This window comes from Ambystoma mexicanum, chromosome 11, assembly GCF_040938575.1.
Source record: "Ambystoma mexicanum isolate Mex_15411 chromosome 11, UKY_AmexF1_1, whole genome shotgun sequence".
Taxonomy (NCBI): Eukaryota; Metazoa; Chordata; class Amphibia; order Caudata; family Ambystomatidae; genus Ambystoma; species Ambystoma mexicanum.
In genome coordinates, this window is record NC_090934.1 from 697,143,213 (window position 1) to 697,164,005 (window position 20,793).

Consider the following 20,793-nt stretch of genomic DNA (forward strand, 5'->3'; position numbering starts at 1 on the left):
CTAAGTAACCACTCCAGCACTCTATAGGAAGATAGGATGTGCTGGGTCTAGAAATTTAAAAGACTAGTAAAGTCAATTTCACTTTACTTACTCTGGGAAACAGTAGTTTATCCCAGAGGAGGTAGTTAAACCTTGGGAAAGCCTGAAAGGCTTCCCTGGGTTACTGCACTGAGGCTGCTGTGACACAATTGAAACAGATGAGTTGGTTAGACTCCATAACCAAAAAGAAACAAACACAGAAAACACATTGATTTGAAAGTAAAAAAAGTCCCAAAGATCAGCAAAAGAGATGGTGGGGTCTCTAAGGTAAAGAGGAATTAGCACATTGATAGAATTCTCCCTAACACTGATTTTCTGCCTGGTGGACAGATGTATAGAGGAAGGCCAACCTAGTTTACGGACGGGGACATCTCTGAGAGCTGTGGCCAAACCAGTTCAAGGTAGCAAGGCTAGTAGTCAAGGCTAAATTTCAGGAGGGGAGAGCCTTGCACACAGTGAAAAGTCATGGAACAAACTTGGACAAACTGTTATAAAAAATACTTATTTATTTATGGCCATATAACACTATGAAAAATGACTAATAGCATGTAATATTACACAAGACTAAATAAAAGATACATTTCTGATGCTTCTTAAGCTGCTTTGAATCCCATGCTGTGCATATAGCCCGACATCTAGTGGTAATCCGAGTATTGCATCTTTCTTTTGAGGATCGAAGGGGGACATCGACATGGGCGTGCCTGTAACACTATCCCTAACGTGACGTGTAGTGTACCCAAAATCCCTCACGAGTTGAGTTCACTCAGATTGTTTTTTTCCACCCTACTAGTTGGTCTCGCCTTATGCAGAGCTCGAAAGAGATCAGAAATGGTATGTAATGCATGTCATATACCATACATGAGTAGGGCAAAATACATAACAAACACCTGCAAAGGAAGGTAGGTATTAGTATGCAGCACTACCGGTCCACAGAACAATACTAACTTTAGAAGTGAAACCCTAAATTGTATGGGGCTTTGTGCTAAAGGTTCACCAAGTTCCACACAGTTTTGTGAGATGGGAAAACTTTAGCGGATAGCTTCTGGGGTCCAATGAAGAGATCCAAAGGGTAGAGGACAAGTTATCGTAGCTAATAAGTGTCCCCCACTTTCGGAATGCTTGCGTGAGCAATCAATGGCAGAGCCATGTTGTAAATGTTTCTAAAAGTTACCAAACCAGTATCCAAAAGTTACCAGGTCTCTCTCTTCGGCTGGTGCCTCTCTCTGGAGCAGCCTCCCTGGCCTTCTCAGACTTGAGCCGGACCGCCTTAAGTTCTGGCAACTTTGCAAAACTCTGCTTTTATTTGTTTGTTTGTAATGCGCCGGAGCCCGCAGGCATCAGGGCACAGAAGGAAGAAAATCGGGATCAAGTTCAGGGATACTCCACTTCTTTCTCTCTTCCCTTTCCCTGCTAACCACCCAACTGCCACTGAGACTGGCGGCTTGGTACCTTCATGAATCTCACAGGTTATCGGGCCCTCTGCCCAGTCAACACCAGTACCCTCCTCCCCTCAGCACTGCCTGGCAACTGTGCATCCCACCCCTTGGTATCCCTCTGCCCAGCACTTAGCCACTGGACTCTTCACTGGCACCCCTTTGCACTTCCCCACTGGCTCACCAGCACTTGTCCTTCCCTATTCCCCCCACACCCCCTTGATTACCTCCTGCACTTCTCATCGCTGCACTTACCATTTGCCTTGTGGTGCATGGAAACACGATTTTGTATTATAAGCGACTATCAAATGCTCAATAAGTAAATGCCCCTACCTGCCACTCTGATTTCCCCTTCCTCCATCTCCTCCCTCTTCTCCCCCTCTTATACATGCCCCCCCTCCCCCTCTCCTCCACACTCTACTGAACTCTTCCCCTCCCTCCTCCTCCTGACCCTCCCCTCACCCTTCCCCTATCTTTCCTAACCCTCTGTTAGGGGAGTGTTCCTAAAGTCCACTTGAGTTAAGACTTCATAAAACAATCCCTTGACATACAGGTCCCCAACTCTTAATATAGGTCTGTACTACCCAAGGGATCTTGCTAGAGGAGCAGAGCAGCCAGGCTTATCATAGGAGGAAGATGTGAGCTGTAGGTAAGTACACTGAACCCTGTAAATACAATAGTCCAAACAAACTTTTACATAGTAAATATATTACAAATGTACATTTATTCTTATTTACACAAGGAAGGTAGTTGCATACGTATTTCACTAACCCAACACACCAAGGAATTCTTAACACTTTTCAAAGATTAATACTTCTATTTATATATTACATTTGTTAAACGCCCAGACCCAGACAATCTGAGGGTCCTCGACGCATGAAGGACCATGGGTACAGTGGACGTCGCACTAGGGATAGTATTACTGTCACGTTCTGTCAACGTCCCTTTTTAAGTTTTGAAAACAAATAATGTAAAATTCCGCGACTACCACTAGATGTCGGCCTATGCATAGCATGTGAATCTAAGCAGATACAAACATCAGAAATACAATTACGGTGAGTAATGTATCCCATATATATAGAGAGATGATTGGAATCAATTTATTATTGGGAAGAGGGTGCTGGCCAATCTGGGGCCTCGGAACGCAGGCCATATTGTATGATAAAAGCCTGTGTTCCGAACAGCCGTGGTCCTGCTGGCCAACGCCCCCTTCCCTCACCTTGCTCCTCCAATCTTTCCCTTCCCTCACCTCTTAGCACCCATGTAGTTACCTATGCAGGGACTAAGAGTGTCTTTTTCTTACCTTAACTAACCTTTTCTGCGTGGCCTGTTGCCACACCGTGGTTCCCAGAGTCTGTTGTCGATGTTGATGATGCCACAGTCATCAATATAAAAAATTTCTGATGCTTGTTAATCTGCTTAGAATCACATGCTGTGCATATGGTCGGACATCCAGTGGTAACCGCGATTGCATCTTGTGTTTCGGGGGACCGAAAGGGGACGTCGGCATAGGCGTGTCTGAAACACTATCCCTATCGTGACATGTGTAGTACCCAAAATCCCTCACGCGTCGAGGTCCCTCAGATTGTTTTTTTCCGCCCAGATAACTGGTCGCCCTATAGCAGGGCTCTTCATGAGACATTGTTTATCTTACCGAATTGTCGGTTTAATCCCTGTTAAGTCACTTCGCCTATCAAGAACATCTTCGACGAAGACTACGGGGGAATCGTCTACGGCTGTGGGTTCCGGCGCCTAAGATCCAGTGTTCGGACCTCCACGTGGTCGGGCCTTCTGGCCGGCCTACACAGTAGGGAGAGTGGGCTCGGGGTTTGCCATACTGCTATGATGTCTTTCCTCTTTTCTACGTCTTTCCTTTTTGGTCTGGTCACCCTTCCCTTCTGCTATGGAAAGGACTCCATTTAGGTTCTGCCCTGTGTGTAGGGTCAGTGATCCATGGAAAGACGAGCACACGTCGTGTATGCTTGTCTCCCCCCTAGAGCACTAAAGCGGTGTTCGGCGTGTAAACTCCTAAACCTAAACCCTTAAGGAGCGCCGATTGAAGCGGTGGGCCGCGTACGGAATGTCACGCGTGGAACCTCCCTCCCCTGCCGCGACACCAGCCGAAAGTGACGGGGGTACATCGGATGACCAAACATCCAACGCGGACGTTATAGACCTTGAGGCGGACTATTCTAGAGCCGCCATGCCCGTCCCCGACCCTTCCAGGCTCGACTCTGGTCCTACTACAGGGACCACACCCGGTGACAGGGGCGTACAATCGCACCGCACAGAGCACACAACCCAAGCGCCCTCCTCGACGACTTCATCGAAGAAGGCGAAAGCGCCATCGGATCGATCTGATCCGAAGCCTTCCCCGCATCCATGTTAGGGAGAATTCTTTGTTTTAGGCTGAATTTCCTAACCTAGTGAGTCCCCCAGCAGCTTTGCTGGATTTCTGGAGTTTGTTTCTTTCTCCTGCCAAGAGTGAGACTCTTTTTCTCCCACTCTTGGACATGATTTATGGTGTTCCTTTGACTGTTAATGTGTTTTATGGGCTATGGGGTCCTTTACTCCATAGGGTCTCGTGTGTTTTTACTATGTGTGTTACACAGCACCCTCTGTGCAGTGACACAGAGGTGTCATAGTGACACCCCACCATAGACTCCATACCATGGGACTGACTACTGTCTCCCAGGGCATGTAAAGTCACCATTGGCTTTACTAGTCCCAAATTATGAACAGAAACAAGTACAAACCATCATATTGTGGACGTACTGGTCGGGGCAATTCGATTGCCCTGGGATCTATTAGTCGAGGGGGCATGTCTTTGTCCCCCCTGATCGAGTTTTGGCTGGTGGCAGTGGATACTACTTTTTATATTCGACCGCGAATATATCCCTATGGGATTTTCCCATTGTTCGAGGCTACCAACTTTAATTATTTAATTCTCATAGCCTCGAACATACCGCCGGTTTATTTATTGATTATTAATTCGCCGGTTGGTATTTTTTGCCAGGACTCGATTCTAAAATGGCGTTTGTGTTCTCTTCTGTGACTCCAACCCAAGTCGAGCCCTTTGTTCCACTTTTGGCGGGCTTCTCCACAGAAGCCTCCAAAAGTGGTGCCACCCTGTCTGGGTACCACAGGAGGTGTGGAAGGGGGTTTAGGCACCCTGGACTGAGTTACCTTGGTAACTCAAGTCGCACTCTTGTGTGATTGGCCCAAGTGGTGAGCCAGCCGGCTCACCACTTAGCATGTTTGATTGACAGCTAGGCTGAGTGAATGGGGGTGTGCTGCATAAAAGCCGGGCTTTGGGGACTGGAACTTCAGAAGTCGCCACAGGACCTGAGAATCCGACGAGGGAGAAGCTGAGCCGACCTGCTACGACAACACCACCGGTGGAGCCCTGCAGAACCGACTCGCCACTTCCCGACGACAGAGAAGATCTCCCTGCTGGAGAGTCTTCTTCCCCTGACTGGTGTGCACAACCAGTTTACCTTCTTTTTCTCGCATCCCAGGACGTCTTGTGGTCGAATTGCCCGTGCCAAGCCCCCCGGCAACAGGATAGCCACTTACCACTGAACCGCGAACCAAAAGACCGCTCCTTTTAACTGAGAACTCTGCGGCTGGTTTCTTCCCTGGCAGTGCAACGGACTCCTGTCTTCCTCCCCGACGAGATCCTCTCTTCCCCCGGACGAAGCACCGACTTGCATCCGCTGCCAGGAACAACTGCCCCCGCTGGAGTATTCTCACCACTTTAAGGTACCGTGTCCGCCAGGCCTCCCTTTCTAAAGATTGCTACAAGGTAATAATGATCCCTTAACCTTCTGGACTGGGCTGGCCGCCTTGACCATCTAACTGGTCCCTTTCTTTTGGTCCAACTCTTTCTGAACCTTTTCGAGACTTTTGTGCACTTTTCAACCGTGTGACCTTGGACACATTTCGTTCTGATCCTTTTAAAGTGGATCCGGCCTTTTAAACTCATTTTAAGGTTTGACTCTGCCTTCCTCTCGTTGTGTTCTTGTGAAAGTGTTGGGATCTGTTTCAATTTATACTCTGCTTTTCTCTCCCTTTTAAAACGAATTATTAGAGTGCCATCTGCTTTAAGCGTTCACCGCTGTCTGAAAATAAGTGGGGCTTTACTTAAGACTTGCCTAATATTCTTTTAAGGGAGTGTATATCTTTTAGTGATCGTGTTTTTGAACTGCTTAATATTAGTACCTTTGTGTTTTATTAGATGTGGTTTTAAATAAATAATTAAATCTCTTTTACACCAAGCTCTGGTCAGTGTTTGCTTGTTCTACTGTGTTCCTTTTGACCTATTGTGAATACTCTGTATACTGCCTAACTCTTCTTGAGGGAAGTCTGACTGCTCAGCCACAGCTACCAAGTGAATCTGTGTGGTACAGACTGCTACCAAGTGGGTTTACTGCCAAACACCTGTAGTCTTAAATCTTTTGCAGTGGTCCCAGAGGGAACTGCACAGTTTTCTGCCTAACAATCCGCAGCATCGCATGACGACTGGGCTTAACAAACATAACAAGGGCGCTACTCCCCAAACTACACACGCCGAAGTTTCTGAACAAGAAACTTCGATGGGTTCCAAGGTTTCCAAGGCCCGTGCAGGGCTGAAAACTACGAGTAGGCCTCTACCCGAGAAGCCATCATCGAAGGCGTTGTCTCCCGAAGATTCGGTGACTAACAGTAAGAGCAATCCGCCAAAAGGTTTTCCACGGATTTGGAAGACGACCCCGAAGGCTCTTACGAAGAAAGCCAGGTACCCCTCCCAAGCACCCTGAGGAGATCCTCTCAACGCCTTAGGGCAGAGAACCCGGTTCCTACTCAGCTAGGTCCATTTGGGTCATCCAAGTGGACCACGGAGAAATTTGAGGGGTGTATGGATCGGCTGGAGCAGTTTTTCAGGGCTTCTGATCAACCTCTGCCGAAAAAAGCTCGGGTAGACCCTAACCCTCAAACACAAGATGTCCAACACCTAGATGTCCAACACCAAGTTGACTATCAAGAAGATGTCCAGATGGACACGTATAGAGACATCTATACAGAAGAAGAGGAGGCTTTTTTTCTGGACAATTATGGGGAAGATCAAGGCGCAACGGACAACTGGGAGGACACACAGCAGGATGATCACAATTCTGATATCTTGTGCCTCGACTCTTCCCCCATCCACCCTCGTCCGACAAGCTCCCCAGGTGGATGATCAAATTGCTTTCAACAACATGTTGAAAAAAGCAGCGGAATTCTTTAAAATTGCCACGCTTGAAGCCTTGCCTGAACAAGATTTCGTGGAGGACATTATTAATGACAAGCCTCCGGCAAGCCAGTCTATCCCTCTCTTGAGCTCTGTAAAGAGACGGCTGGCCCCTTCCTTACTCACACCCGCTCAGACTAGGGCTGTGAACCCAAGGGTCGAAAAACTTTTCCGGCCCTCCCCCACCGACCTGCTTTATATCAAAGGGCACGCAATCGCAGACTCGCTGTTGGTGACCAACACTCGCAAGAGAGGAGGGGTTCCCCTTGCCACGGGAGAGTCACCCCCGGACAAGGAATCCAAAAGGTTGTATGCCCTAGGCAGACGGGTCATGTGGGCGGCGGCTTATACCGTCCGGATTGCCAATAACACGACGTTACAGTTCAGCTACGTCGACGCCCAATTGAACCTACTCCAGGAAGGCCTTCAGGAGGTTCCGGAACCAACCAGAGCCAAGCTTCTCGCCATTGTCTCGAAGGGCAAACTTGCCAATCAGAATGTCGTTAAGAATACTCTGGACTCCGCAGAGACAGCAGGCAGGTCTCTCTCACAGGGTACTCTCCTAAAGATACACGCGTGGCTGCGCACGTCGGGCTTCAGGCCTGAGACCCAGGCATCCATCATCAACAAAACCCATCGAAGAGGCCAACCTCTTCGGGAAGGCGGTAGACGATGCGTTGGAGACGGCCAAGTTGGAGCACGTGACTATTAAGTCGCTGCACCAGATTTCCCAAAAACCCTCTTCACAGAGGGGCAGTAATTCTCGGCGGTCCTTTTGAGGACAAGCCTCTGCCGCTCAAAATAATTTTGGCACGGGCAACTTCAACTCAAGTCATCCTGCTGCAAGCCCCACTTACTACCCCCAGAGGGGTCAGAAGCGCGGAAAGAATAGAGGCAGAGGCTCCAATTTCAGAGGAGCATCAACTTCGGGTCAGAAATGACCATCAAGTTCCGTCCCCGCCCATGTCTCCCCGGTTGGGGGGCGATTAACATCTTTCCTCAAGGCATGGGAGGGAATAACTTCAGACCAGTGGGTCTTAAAGATGGTCGCCCACGGTTACTGCGTGGAATTCACCCGACCTCCACAGTTCAGACCGCCGAAACATTGACGCCTTTCACTGGAACATCTGCAGATCCTGATCCAAGAGGTGGAAGCGCTGCTGGGAAAGGACGCCATAGAAGCCGTCCCGATTCTTCAGGTAAACAAGGGTATCTATTCAGTGTACTTCCTTGTACCCAAACAGGATCTCACCATGAGTCCTGTTCTAGACCTGCGCCCAGCGAACAAGTTCATAAAGCCCCAGAAGTTTTGCATGGCAACACTGCAAGAGGTGATCCCATTGCTAAAACAGGGGGACTTCATGACAACATTGGATATGAAAGATGCATACTTTCATATTTCAATGCTGCCAGCGCATAAAAAATTCCTAAGGTTTGAACTGGTAGTGTTTGTCCTGAATCACAAAGTACTCCCCTTCGGCATAGCCTCCGCGCCAAGGGTGTTTACCAAGGTCCTGGCAGTGGCAGCGGCACACCTGCGCAGACTTTCAGTTCCAGTTTACCCTTACCTCGACGATTGGCTCATCACGGGGGACTCGTTTGATGTTTGTTTTTCGAACACCCAAAAAACAGTAGACCTACTGTTCAGCCTGGGATTTTCTATCAACGAAAAGAAATCCAGCTTAGTCCCCAGCCAAGTAAAACAGTTCCTGGGGGCTCTAATTCGTACGGAAGACGGTCTAGTCTTCCCTTCCAGCGAGAGGGTTCAGAACATGCTCTCTCAGGTTCCTCAGTATGTAGCCAGTCGAGAGGTGACGGTACGCAAAGCTATGCGTTTGCTAGGGATGATGGCGTCATGCATATACTTGGTGCCCCACGCGCGGCGGCGCATGCGTCCCATGCAAGAGTGGCTCAACAGCCAGTGGTGTCAGGCCAGCGGACAATGGGAAGATCTGTTAGTTGTCTCGCCAGCCCTCGTTCTCTCTCTGCAGTTGTGGTCGAGGGAGAACCTCTTGAAGGGGAAGACCTTCACCACCCCTGCAGTGGAAGCCACTCTCACGACAGACGCATCTCACAGGGTGGGGGGGGGGGGGGGCGCCTCACCTGCTTCAACAGACAGCGCACGGAGTGTGGTCCCCTCAGGTAGCGTCCAACCATATAAACCTACTGGAGCTACTAGCAGTGTTCAAAGCATTGACAGCCTTTCAGGAGCAACTGCAAGGGAAGACAGTGCTGGTTCTAACCGACAGCACAACAGCAATGTATTACCTGAACAAACAGGGGGGCACTCGCTCTCCAGGGCTATCCAAGCTGTCCCAAAACATCTGGATATGGGCTCTCAAACACAAGATGTTCCTGATATCCCAACATGTTCCAGGGGAACTCAATCTTCAGGCAGACGTACTCAGCAGAGATTTTCCTCTGCCAGAAGAGTACGAATGGCGACTGCACGAAGACATTGTATCCAACATCTTCGCAGAATGGGGGTTTCCAGAGATCGACCTGTTCGCTACTCAGGAGAACGCCCAATGCCAAGATTACGCCTCCAGGTACCCCCAGAACTGATCCAAGGGGAACGGTCTCTGGATAACTTGGTTGGGGAAATTTGTCTAGGCCCCCCCTTCGTCCCCCCCCCCCCCCCCCCCCCCCCAACTCCCCTTCTGAACAAGATAGTACACAAGATGCACCAGGAACCAGTCACCATGATTCTAGTGGCTCCCATGTGGGCCCGCCAACCTTGGTTTGCGCACCTGATGGAAATGTCCCTCCCCACCAGACAAGCTGCCCTGCCCGTACAACATGTTGTCTCAGGACGGGGGGAGACTCTGCACCCATGCCCACAAACTCTGAACTTAGAAGCCTGGCTCCTGAGGTCATAGAGTTTGGACATCTGTATCTCCCTCAAAGATGCATGGGCATACTGAGGGAGGCAAGAAAGCCTAACGCACGTTATTGCTATGCCAGTAAATGGAAACGTTTCGTCATCTGGTGCAGTTCCAAAGGCGTCAATCCCACTGATTGCTCGCCTTCACACATTGTGCTATATCTAACCCATCTGTTGGACTCTGGGTTAGTCTTCAATTCCTTAAAGGTTCACCTAGCAGCGTTGTCAGCCTACACCACGTCACAGCAGAAGGTGTCGTGGTGGAAAATACCTGTGATTTCCCAATCACTCAGAAAAGTTAGCGAACTACAGGCCCTGTCGGTTTTGGACCCCTTTGTTAGTCTTCAAAGATCAGGTAGTTCTGCGCCCTCATCCCAGATTTGCGCCGAAATTTATTTCAAAGTTATATGATATGGCATTTGTAACGCGCCTATACACAAGTGTTCCATGTGAACCAGTCAATCGAACTACCCACGTTCTTCCAGAGACCTACGAACATGGCCGAAAGAAGCCTTCACACACTAGACGTGCGCAGGGCAGTCATGTTCTACATGGATAGAACTAAACCACTGAGGAAAACTAAACAATTCTTTGTTTCAGTGGCAGCTGGTAGAGAAGGGGATCCTGTCTCTAAACAAGCAATATCAAGGTGGATTGTCAAATGCATCACACTGTTGCACTCTTGCAAAGAGAGAACTGCCCTTCAAGCCTAGAGCACATTCTACTCAAGGCACTGGGGCATCCATAGCATTCATTGCAAATGTTCCCCTAGAGTCCATTTGCAAAGCGGCAACCTGGGGTTCTGTACACACCTTTACAAAACACTATTGCCTAGACACTCATTCTAGGTCTGATTCTCAGGTGGGACAAGCAGTACTAAGACTTTTTTTTTTTTTTCTTCTACTGTTCCTTCTCACAACCCACCTCCAACTCCGGGTACTGCACAGCATGTGATTCTAAGCAGATTAACAAGCATCAGAAGACATGCATTACTTACCGTAAAAGCATTTCTGATGATTGTATCTGCTTAGATTCACATGCGCCCTCCCTGCCTCCCCGCTCGGGGTGGAAGGAACATAGACTTCTTAATTTCTCCCTTCATGTACTCACTCACTATAGCCTTGGGCTCCCTCATGGCAGAAAAAATACAATCGGAGGGACCTCGGCGCGTGAGGGATTTTGGGTACTACACACGTCACGATAGGGATAGTGTTTCAGACACGCCTATGCCGACGTCCCCTTTCGTTCCCCTGAGAGACCAGATGCAACACTCCGCGGTTACCACTGGATGTCAGACCATATGCACAGCATGAGAATCTAAGCAGATACAATCATCAGAAATGCTTTTACGGTAAGTAATGCATGTCATACTGTGAACCACAGACACGGTGCTGGGTCGCACAGTAAAGGTACCTTTTTTAAAATTTTTATTAAGACACCATTGGCACCCATGTAGGGAACTACACGGATGCTAATGGCGATATGCCCCTCAGCGGCGGACCGACCCTGTCAAACGGACTGCTACTCAAGTTGATGCCTTGAGCAAAATCCTCTTAATATTTATTTTGTCATTTGTATAGCACGCAAAACCCAGAGGTATCTAGGCGCATTTGGCTTAGGAAGTCAGTTACAGTGGTTGCATGGATACCAGGTTACAGTCATTACATGAGAAGCTTCGCCTCCTAGTACGAGGTGCTACATCAGAACATGCTGTTACAGGTAGGTAAAGTGCGACCATAAGTTTGTGTGCACAATTTGTAAAAGCCTCACCTCGTGGTACAGGGTGCTACATCAAAACATGCTGTTGCGGGAGGATGGAAGACATGCAGAGGCGAACTAGTCATAAGGAGTACAATAGTTTTTTTCTTTTTTTCTTTTCAATAAAGCAGCCAGCACAGTCATACTGTTGGACAGACGATGGCGTGAGGAGATGGGAGGTGAAGTTAGGGAATGGTCAGGTAACGCTAAAGGTCTGATAGTGGAGCTGTTGTCAGCGTGTCTTGGTGTGACCAGGTGGGAGCTGTGGACGTGAAGGAGGCACTGAAGGCACAGGAGGGGCAAGTAAGGAGAGCACATAATGTAGATGGTAGTGGACATGGCAGTCAGACGTTGTCAAGCCTGGGTGGGGTAGAGAAGTAGCGTATCCCACGTTGTTTATGGGAAATGCAAACAAATCGGTAGCAAATGGAGTAAAAAATGAATGCCAGGAAGCACAGTACTTGGAGGTGTGATAGTGTTACAATAGGGCTTTGCAGTGGAGGTGATGAGTGCCACTGCAGGTATCGGCAGAGAGGCGCAAAGTTACTGTTGAGTGTAGAGCAAATACATAGTTGTCATCTAGATGAGTCGAGGGCTGGGGTGGCCACTGAGATCAGCTAGACGAACGGTCTACGAAGACACCAGCCCGCAGAGTGGTCTGAATGTGAAGTGATCAAAAGCGACACGTGGATTGATAGGCTCGGGCACATACCGGCACTGACTGGGACAGTCGGGGCCTTCGTTTCGGGCCTTAGTGCAATGGGCCAGCTCCTGCCTCTGAGTTGCTGGGATTGGCTAAAATGGGCCAAGCCAGCCAATCGGAGCGGGGGCTGGCAGAGGAAGCAGAAGGGCATAACTTTGGTGCTCGTCCAGCCATCTTTAGAAGGCTTTGGGAGTAATGGCAAATGGCACATCACAGTGGATCTGCGTCGTAGAATCATGAAAACAATATTATTTTGCACTTCCAGATGATTCAAAATGTTGAGGGAAGTGAACAAGTAGTATAGCCATCAGCTTATATATTCTGATAAAAAATTATACAAATCCGGCAAGGTGCACGTTGCCACAAGCAAGGAATCGGGCTGACCCAATATAATGTTGGTTGCATGCCTTTCGAGGCTTGTAACATTTTGTTGCTTGTACAATTAATAACTGTGTTAAAGCAGGCTATACAGTTGTATGGGCGTTTGCTTACATACAGCTATATATAACCTTGCATTAACCCAACATGCAAGCCCTTTGCTCACTGCATGATTTTGCAAAATGTGACGTGTTGGCACCACAACATACTTTTCTGCATGTGGAAAATGGCTTCAGGTGCAACACAGCTAGAACGAGAATTTCAGAAGAGCAAATTGCCTGTTGTAGCCTTTTGGTTTAATATGATCTGGTCTTGAAGAACATTAATTTATATGAATTGTCGTTTGTTGGATAATCTCAAGCTTGGCTTTGGTACCGTTAGGCCAGCCATGTTATGTTGTGTGTTTGTAGAGACAGTTCCATGTCATTTTAACAAAATTAATTACTTTGTGGTGATTTACTTCATGAAACTGCTTCACGTTTTTGCTTCCAAACCTTTTTTATGGGGGGGGGGGTACCCCTCCCTCCAAACCCACCTTCCCCCTATCCTACCACCTCTACTGTTAGGGAGAATTTTAATTTTTGTGATAATTCCATTCAACCTTAGAGATCCCCAGCTCTTTTGCTGGACTTGGGGCTTGTGATTTTATTCCTCCTGAGTGAGTGGGACCTTTTTCTCACTCCCTCATGTATTTTTCCTTGCTGGGATTTTGTGTTTTACTGTTTTATGGAGTCTGACGAACTCCATAGGCATCTGCTGTTTGCAAAGTGACACAGAGCACCTTAGCTGCAGTGCCACTAAGAAGCCCCTTGGACCTCTCTAAATGTTTAATTACATTTTCTTGGGTGAACTACCGTTCCCAAGAATAGTAAGATGATCCCTGTCTTAACCCTATGTGGAGTGCTGGGGGAGTTACTTAGTAATTCCCTATCCCACTTCTCATGCAGCATTTTTTTGGTACACTAACCTACTTTAAATGGCTGGTGGCAGTGGTTTACTTTTACTATCAGTGTGCATTTGAACCCTCGGCTGCAGTACAGGACCCATTGGTGACCATTTTTTCCAAAATGGCCCCAGTTTTCTTTTTTCTTCATTGTCTGTTCTTCCTTGGCTTTTACTCTGTTAGCTGAAACTGATTTGAGCCCTTTATGTGCTTTGCCTTTGGCGGGTTTCAGCCCTGAAAGCCCGCCCATGCTCCACCATTGTCTCTGGAAAGACAGGAAGTGAGGGAGCGTCCCGAAACTTCCTTGTCCTTTGTCTCTAGGTGTGTCTGAGTGAAACCAGTCCTGATAGGCCAGCTGGCTGTCCTGAAAGGACAGCCACCCTGATGTGTGATTGACAGTTTAGGCTGTGAATGAATGGGAAATCACATAAAAAGCGAGGTTTTTGGGACTAGAGGCAGAGTCGACGCCTGGAGAGGAACATCCGAAGAAGACGATGTGATGAGATGCCAGCAGCACCCGCCTGGATCGCAAAGTGCCTGGTGAAGCCGTGCAGCTGTGCTGACTCCGTTTTCATGTCAACTGGGAAGACCCGTACGGGTTGACTTCCTCCCTTGGGCTGGTGAGACAAACTAGCATCAAGACAAGCTTCCATTTGGCGCAACCCCCGACTTGCTGTGCCTTACCAGAGCTGCAGAAGCCCAATGCCCGGGGTCCTGTGACCATTGACGAATGCATCGTCTTGCGAAGTCTTCGTGGGCATCAAGAGGACCCTGTAGAAGCAGGACATCTTGATCCAGAGTCCAGGATCGAGGGAGCAAGCTTCTTCCAAACAGAGTTTTCATTCTTCATTGATGCTGAGGAAAAGGTGCCAAAACACAGAAGTGCCGCTGAAATTAATGCAATCCATAGCTGGGGAGTCCCTCTCCAGAGTACTGCAGCAGGAGCCCGCCATACGTCCTCCCTTTCGTCACCACGACCAAGGTCCCGGAACAAGGGTCTGCCAAGCTGTAGCAAGGAGGAATCCAGCTGTAACATTTTTCTTTGAATCACAGGTACTGTGGGGCTTGGGGATTTCACCTTTTAAGCCATAGGTCGTGCTTCCTATCTTGCAAAGTACCTTTTTAGAGTTGATTTCAACTCACCTACACTGGCCTAACAGCTTGTGCCCTCTACAATGTAGCTCAATTGAGTTACTGTGATTTATTCTGAATTTACTAACTTTGTCAAGACTTAATCTAAGAGGAAGTGCATCAGAACTGTTGACTTTGTCCATTGACTTTGGCTGTCCTGGCTCGCTAAAGGCACTCCGCTGAACCTACCGGCTTAGGCAGTACTTGTACCCTCATAGGTTATAATTGTTGACACTATTATTGCTGCGATACGTTTTCCTTCCTCCCTTTAGGAGATTGTAATTGTTTTACAAACTGTTGAAAGTATGTTCTAAATCTTATTCTAACCTTTCTGTAAGGATTTGGTCTTATCCTGCATCCTAATGGAATCTGGAGTGAGTGTCATGATTAACAATGGAATGTTACTGGTTAGAATATTTATGTGTGACTGGTGTTCTCTTGAGGGAGTTGAGAGATGTAGCCTGAGAGGGAGGATGCCGGTGCTTGTCTATGAGAACTGGACTTTAGCATCTGATGAATAATGACTCTAGAAACTGGATGTTACACTTGGAAACAGATTAAAGAAGCTACTCATCCACTCCTTGATGTCAGTCATTTTGGTAAAACCCAGAATTCCACACTTTCCTTCCTTTCACAACTCAATAATTGAATTGGTAACTGAAATAAGTGCAATACTGAACTTTACTGAAGTCACTCCATGTGCTGGAACATATGTTTTTACCAACTTTTATTCTTTTTTTAAAACGGAATCCAAAATTTGATTTAATGTTACTAGTAGATAACACTTTTTAAATGATGCTTATTTAAACCTTGTGTATATTATAAATACATATTTGTATATAACCGTAAGTGTGTAAGTGTTACTTGTTTACTTATACTTTGTGATTTCAATTGTACAGCTCAACAGCTCACATTACCCCTCTTAAAATAAGCCTGGCTGCTCAGTCACACTACCAACTTGTGTAGTACAGGCCTATATTAAAAGGTGGGTTACCTAATACCAGGAAGATGTCTTGTGTAGTCCTCACCAATTGGACTGCACTAATTCTAACCTAAATACCTACCCAAACCCCTCCCCACCCCTTCTCTACCCCTTAACCCACAAATACATATATGCATTTGAAGTAATTTCCACAAAGTAAATTACCACACAGTAATTTACCTTGTGAAAACGGGAGACCTTAAAGACCTTTCATCAAAAAGCAATGCTGCTGCTGCAGAATGGTTGGTGAACTTCCTCCATAATATTTACTATGTAGCTGCACTTTTTGAAAGCATTTCTATTTGACTATATTTGTAGAGTTCACTCTATTTTATGTTTTCTACTTCTAGGGATTATGTAATGCAAATGTATTTCCAGTATGTAAACATGTTGTAGTGTTTGAAATTACATGAAAACATATTGTTTTCTTACAGATTAAGCAACCTTTTCCATGGGATGGATAAAAATGCCTCTGTGAGATATACAGTCTATTGTGGACTTATTAGGGTGGCTACAGCATGCAATGCCATCCAGTACATTCCAACTGACCTTGATCAGGTGAGAAATGTTGCAGTGGAATTTACATTATCATCTATTCTGAAGATTATATGCAGTGTTAGTGTTCACATAGCAGCATGATAAGGTATGGTGAAATTCAGTATATTTATAATTTAAGTGTCTAGAGTATTGTGTCTGTATGCTCGTACACTTGTGTCAGTGGTGGCATACTCATCCACTGGCTTGCACCCCTAGAAGTTTGCTAGGGAGGAGACCCAACCAGTGATTTAGGCTCTCGCCTCCTGTAGCCTAGTGTGCTAGGTTTGTGTCAGTCAAGGGCCTAACACATAAATGGTTGTGCTTCCTCCCTACTAAACTTGCCTGATATGTGGCTGATTCTTTCAATACTGATCTTCAAAAGGGACCGCCTGATATATAGCTTGCTTCACCTGGACTGCACCTACCATCACTAACACTAACACTAACCCATCCCTTGCCTTCCTGAGAGCAATCCAACAGAGTGCTGTTTCTTTTTTCCGTTTCCCCCCCCCCACCCCCTCACCCAGCCCCACTGCTCTTCCTCTGACCCCTACCTTACTTAACACATTGTAGCATTCAAACCCTGAAGACTGTGTGGGCAGGTTCAACATCTGTAATGCATGCCTTTCTGAAGAAACTACAAATCAGGCACTCGGACATGCACAGATAAGGAATCCCAAGGTCGGCTATTTTAGCTGTAATGTATTGTTTTTTGTTTTTTAAAGGCTTTGTTGTATCCATTAGAAGAGGTGCTGGGTAGAATTCTCAGAACTTTGCTAATTCTCTTCTACCTTAGAGACCCCCAGCTCTTTTTGCTGGACTTTAATTTCTATCCTGGAGAGAGTGAGACCTTTTTCCCACTCTCGTATTTTTCTTTAATTTCAACACTGTTTCTTTTGGTTTTTGAGTCTGACAAACTTCATAGGCATCATCATTTTTTACATTGTGACACACAGCACCTTCAGTGTAGTGGCACAGGGAAGTCTTTTAGATTTCCCAAAGGTTTAAATGCCTTCTCTTGGTTAAACTACTGTTTCCAAGAGCAGTAAAGTGAAATTGACTTTACTTACCTTTTGTAACTTTCTGGAGCCAGCCCACACAATCTTACAATAGGGTGCTGGAGGGGTTACTTGGTATCCCCTTTGTCTAGTTTCTCCTGTAACATTTTTGTTACCCTTTCTACAATTAATGGCTGGTGGCAGTGGTTTACTTTTTCCTACCATTGTGTGTTTCTACCGCGGGCTGCAATTGCAGCTGCAGTAAAGCACACATGGGGGCCCATTTTGTCAAAATAGCACCGGTCTTCTTTTCTCGTCATTTCTTGTTAGAACGGTTCTTCTTGAGATTTTCTCTGCGTGCCAAACCAGGTTTGGTCCCTTTGTTTGGTCGTTGGCGGGGTTCACTGCTGAAGCCCGCCTCTGGCTCTGTGTCTGGCAGGGCATGAAGCGAGGGAGGTGCCCGGAACTCCCTGTGCTTAGTCTCCTTGCTTACAGGAATGCACCTAAAGTTGATTGGCTGGCTGTCCTTGGAGGACAGCCACACTGCTGTGTGGGTGACGGCTAGGATGCAAGTGAATAGGAGAAACCTGCATAAAAGGCAAGGTCTTTTAGACAGAAGGCAGAGTTGACCACTGGACAAAGGAATCCGAAGAAGAACTTGGAAGAGACGCTTGCTGCAACTCCTGGACCGTTGGTTTGCACGGGGAAGCCCTTCTGCAGTGCAGAAGCTCTGAATTTGCCTCTACTACAGAAGGCCTGCAAAGGACGACTTCTCCCCTTGGGTTGGTGGGACCAATCGACTCCAAGACAAACTCATCTGGAAATCTTCTCGGAGCTGGCTGTACTTCCCTTGCTGCTGCAGGAACCGATTGCCAGGGAGTGGAACACCAGAATCGAGTGTCATTTTTAAGTCGGACCGAGCTCCAGGAAGATCCTCCGAACCCCATTGAAGCAGGACTAACCAAGCCTGTGCCACCTCAACAGAGTGCTGGACCCCAGAAGCAAGGAAAGCCCATAAGGTATCCGAAAACCGCAGTGTGGCTATCTGCGAGAACCTGAAACCGCGAAGTGCTGCTGATCTGAAGTTTGCCCATTGAGTCCCCAGACGTGCTCCCTCTTGTCCTCATGACCGAGGCCCAGAAACAACAGCATCTGCCATATTACAACAGTAACGGAAACCAGCTGGAACCAATTTCTTCAGACCTAGGGTACTGTAAACTAAGGGGTACTTACCTCTTGTTGTGTAGCATTGTTAGCTCTCAGTTGAGGCTTGTCTTTACCTTTTGTAGTGTTGCTTGCAGCTTTGCCCATCATAAGCCTTCCAGCTTGTGGCCCAACAGTGATTTCTTTTTCAAGAAAAACTCTCTAACATTGTACAAGGCCTTTTTACTTTTTAAGAAGGTTAAAAGTCTAGGGGAGCTGGAGTGCAATTGACATTGGCTGTCCTGGCTCCCTGAAGACTCTTCTAACCTCTGACTTTGTGTTTTGATCTGTCCCTCCAGAAAGTCGCACGTTCTATAACGTGTGAAGCTGGGAAAGGGTTAATCTACATTGCATTGGGGGTTTAAAAGTGCTTACCTGTTTGAGAAACTTGTTAAACAATTGTTTTCTCCTTTAACCTTTTCCTTTTGACCTCAAACTCCGTATTGCTCTAAACGTACAAGTGATATGTCAATGTCCACAGTGTCCTAGTGTTGGGCAAGATTGTATGCAGTACCCATAGGATGCACTACAACAACCCTGACCTCCTGGCAGTAGTAACCCAACCCTTGGTATACGTCTGTACTACACAGGTTGGTAGTGTGGACGAGTAGACGGGCTTATCTCAAGAGGGGTCAATGTGGGCTGCAGGGGAGTTGCACAGGGGTTCACAGTGACGTATCCAAGCAAACACGTACACACAGGGTTTATTGATGGAACAATTATTAATTTACCAGTCAGTTAATATAAGCCTTCTTCAGAAGGGAGCAATGTAAAACACCACACAAATATACTTCTAAACTATACACACATGAATTCAGAATTAGTAACTACCCATTTGAGATGGCATACAGCAGAGACCTACACCCACAGGTGACTTCAATTGCTAGGGTGCTGTTGACATTAATGTATTACTATTGGCATTCAGAATTAGTTGAGAGCAAGTCAAAGGAAAAGATTATTAGAGCAACCAAGATATCACAAAAATTTCCTAGGCAGGCAAATACTTTCAGGTCCGCCAGAAGAGTCATGCAGTTAAAACAGGCTAACCCAAAGTCAAGAAGTCTTATATGGGCTGAAGCACTTCTTTGCAGGTAAGTAGAAAAGTCTTTGCACAATGTTTCAGAAGTCTTTGAAGACAAAGATGAATCAATGTAGGGCCACAAGCTGTTTCTACTTGCGAGTAGTAGAAAATGCAAGGAACTCTACAGCAAGAGGTACGTTCTCTTAGATTTTGTAAAGTACTTTTTTCAAATGAAGAAAATATGCAGCAGATGACTCCTGTTCCTGTGCAGCTCTGCATATCTCATTGTTCCTGGGTCTCATTTGTGGGGAAAAGAGGGAGGACGTCGGGGGACTCGTGCACTGGGGCAGTCAAAACTTGCAACCGGCAAACTTCACTTTCAGTGGCTGTTCAGTGTTTCAGCTCCTCGCATCTACTGCAAATAGCAACACTGCTGTTCCTGGCTGTCGAGATGGGCTTTCCTTGCTTCTGGGGTCCCGCACTCTGTTGAGGGGGCTCGGGCAGTCCTGCTTCCTGGGAGGCCGGAGGATCTTCCTTAAGCTCTTGGCCAACTTAAAAGCAGTGCACACAAACTGGTTTTCCTCTCCCTGGCTCTACAGTTTCCAGGAGCAACTCTGTGGAAATTCAACCAGCTCCGAGATGGATGTCGAGGTGGCTTACCTTGGAGTTGATTGGTCCCACCAATTCAAGGGGTGAAGTTGTCCTTGCAGGGGCTTCTCTGTCGATGCAAACTTGGTGTTTCGGAACTGCTGCAGGGCTTCACCGGGCAAACCAACGGTCCAGGAGTTGCAGGAGGTGTCCTCTACAAGTTCTTCAGTTCCTTCGTCCAGTTGTCGACTCTGCCTTCAAAGCCAAAAGACTCATCTTTCATACAGTTCTCTCCCTTTCATTCCAGCCTAGCTGTCACTCACCCAGCAGGGTGGCTGTCCTTGCCAGTCAGTCAGCCAGCCAATCATCACAGAGTGCATTTGGGTCTCCTAGGAGACTAAGCACAGGGAGTTTCAGGCACCTCCCTCACTTCCTGCCTACCCCAGACACCTTGGAGCCAGAGGCGGGCATCAGTCGTGAATCCCGCCAAAGGCAAAATGAACAAAGGGACCAAACCTGGTTTGGTGCACAGAGTAAATCTCAAGAAGGACCTTGCCACAAAGCAATGGTGAAAAAAGACCGGGCCATTTTGACAAAAATGGCACCCTTGGGTGCTTTAATGCAGCTGCGAACGCAGCCCGCGTAAATGCACACCACGGTAGTAAAAACTAAAGCACTGCCACCAGCCATACAGTGAGGAAAGGGTAACACAAAAATTGTTAGAAGTTAGACAAAAAGGGGATACTAGGTAACACTTCCAGCACCCTATTGTAAAATAGTGTGTGCTGGGTCTAGAAAGTTACAAATGTAAGTAAAGTCAGTTTCACTTTACTGCTCTGGGAAACAGTTTATCCCAGAGAAGGTATTTAAACCTTGGGGAAATCTAAGAGACTTCCCTGTGTCACTGTACTTAAGGTGCTGTGTGA

General features: G+C 47.1%; 1 protein-coding gene across 2 annotated transcripts in view; it reads left to right on the forward strand.

Moving 5' to 3' along the window:
• EIF3M (eukaryotic translation initiation factor 3 subunit M) overlaps nt 1-20,793 on the forward strand; it is a 219,293-nt gene that overhangs the window by 73,611 nt on the left and 124,889 nt on the right. For both annotated transcript variants that reach the window (XM_069623566.1, XM_069623567.1), the window contains exon 4: nt 15,955-16,078. In XM_069623566.1, coding sequence (XP_069479667.1) covers nt 15,955-16,078 — 124 coding nt within the window. The remainder of the gene's footprint in view (nt 1-15,954; nt 16,079-20,793) is intronic.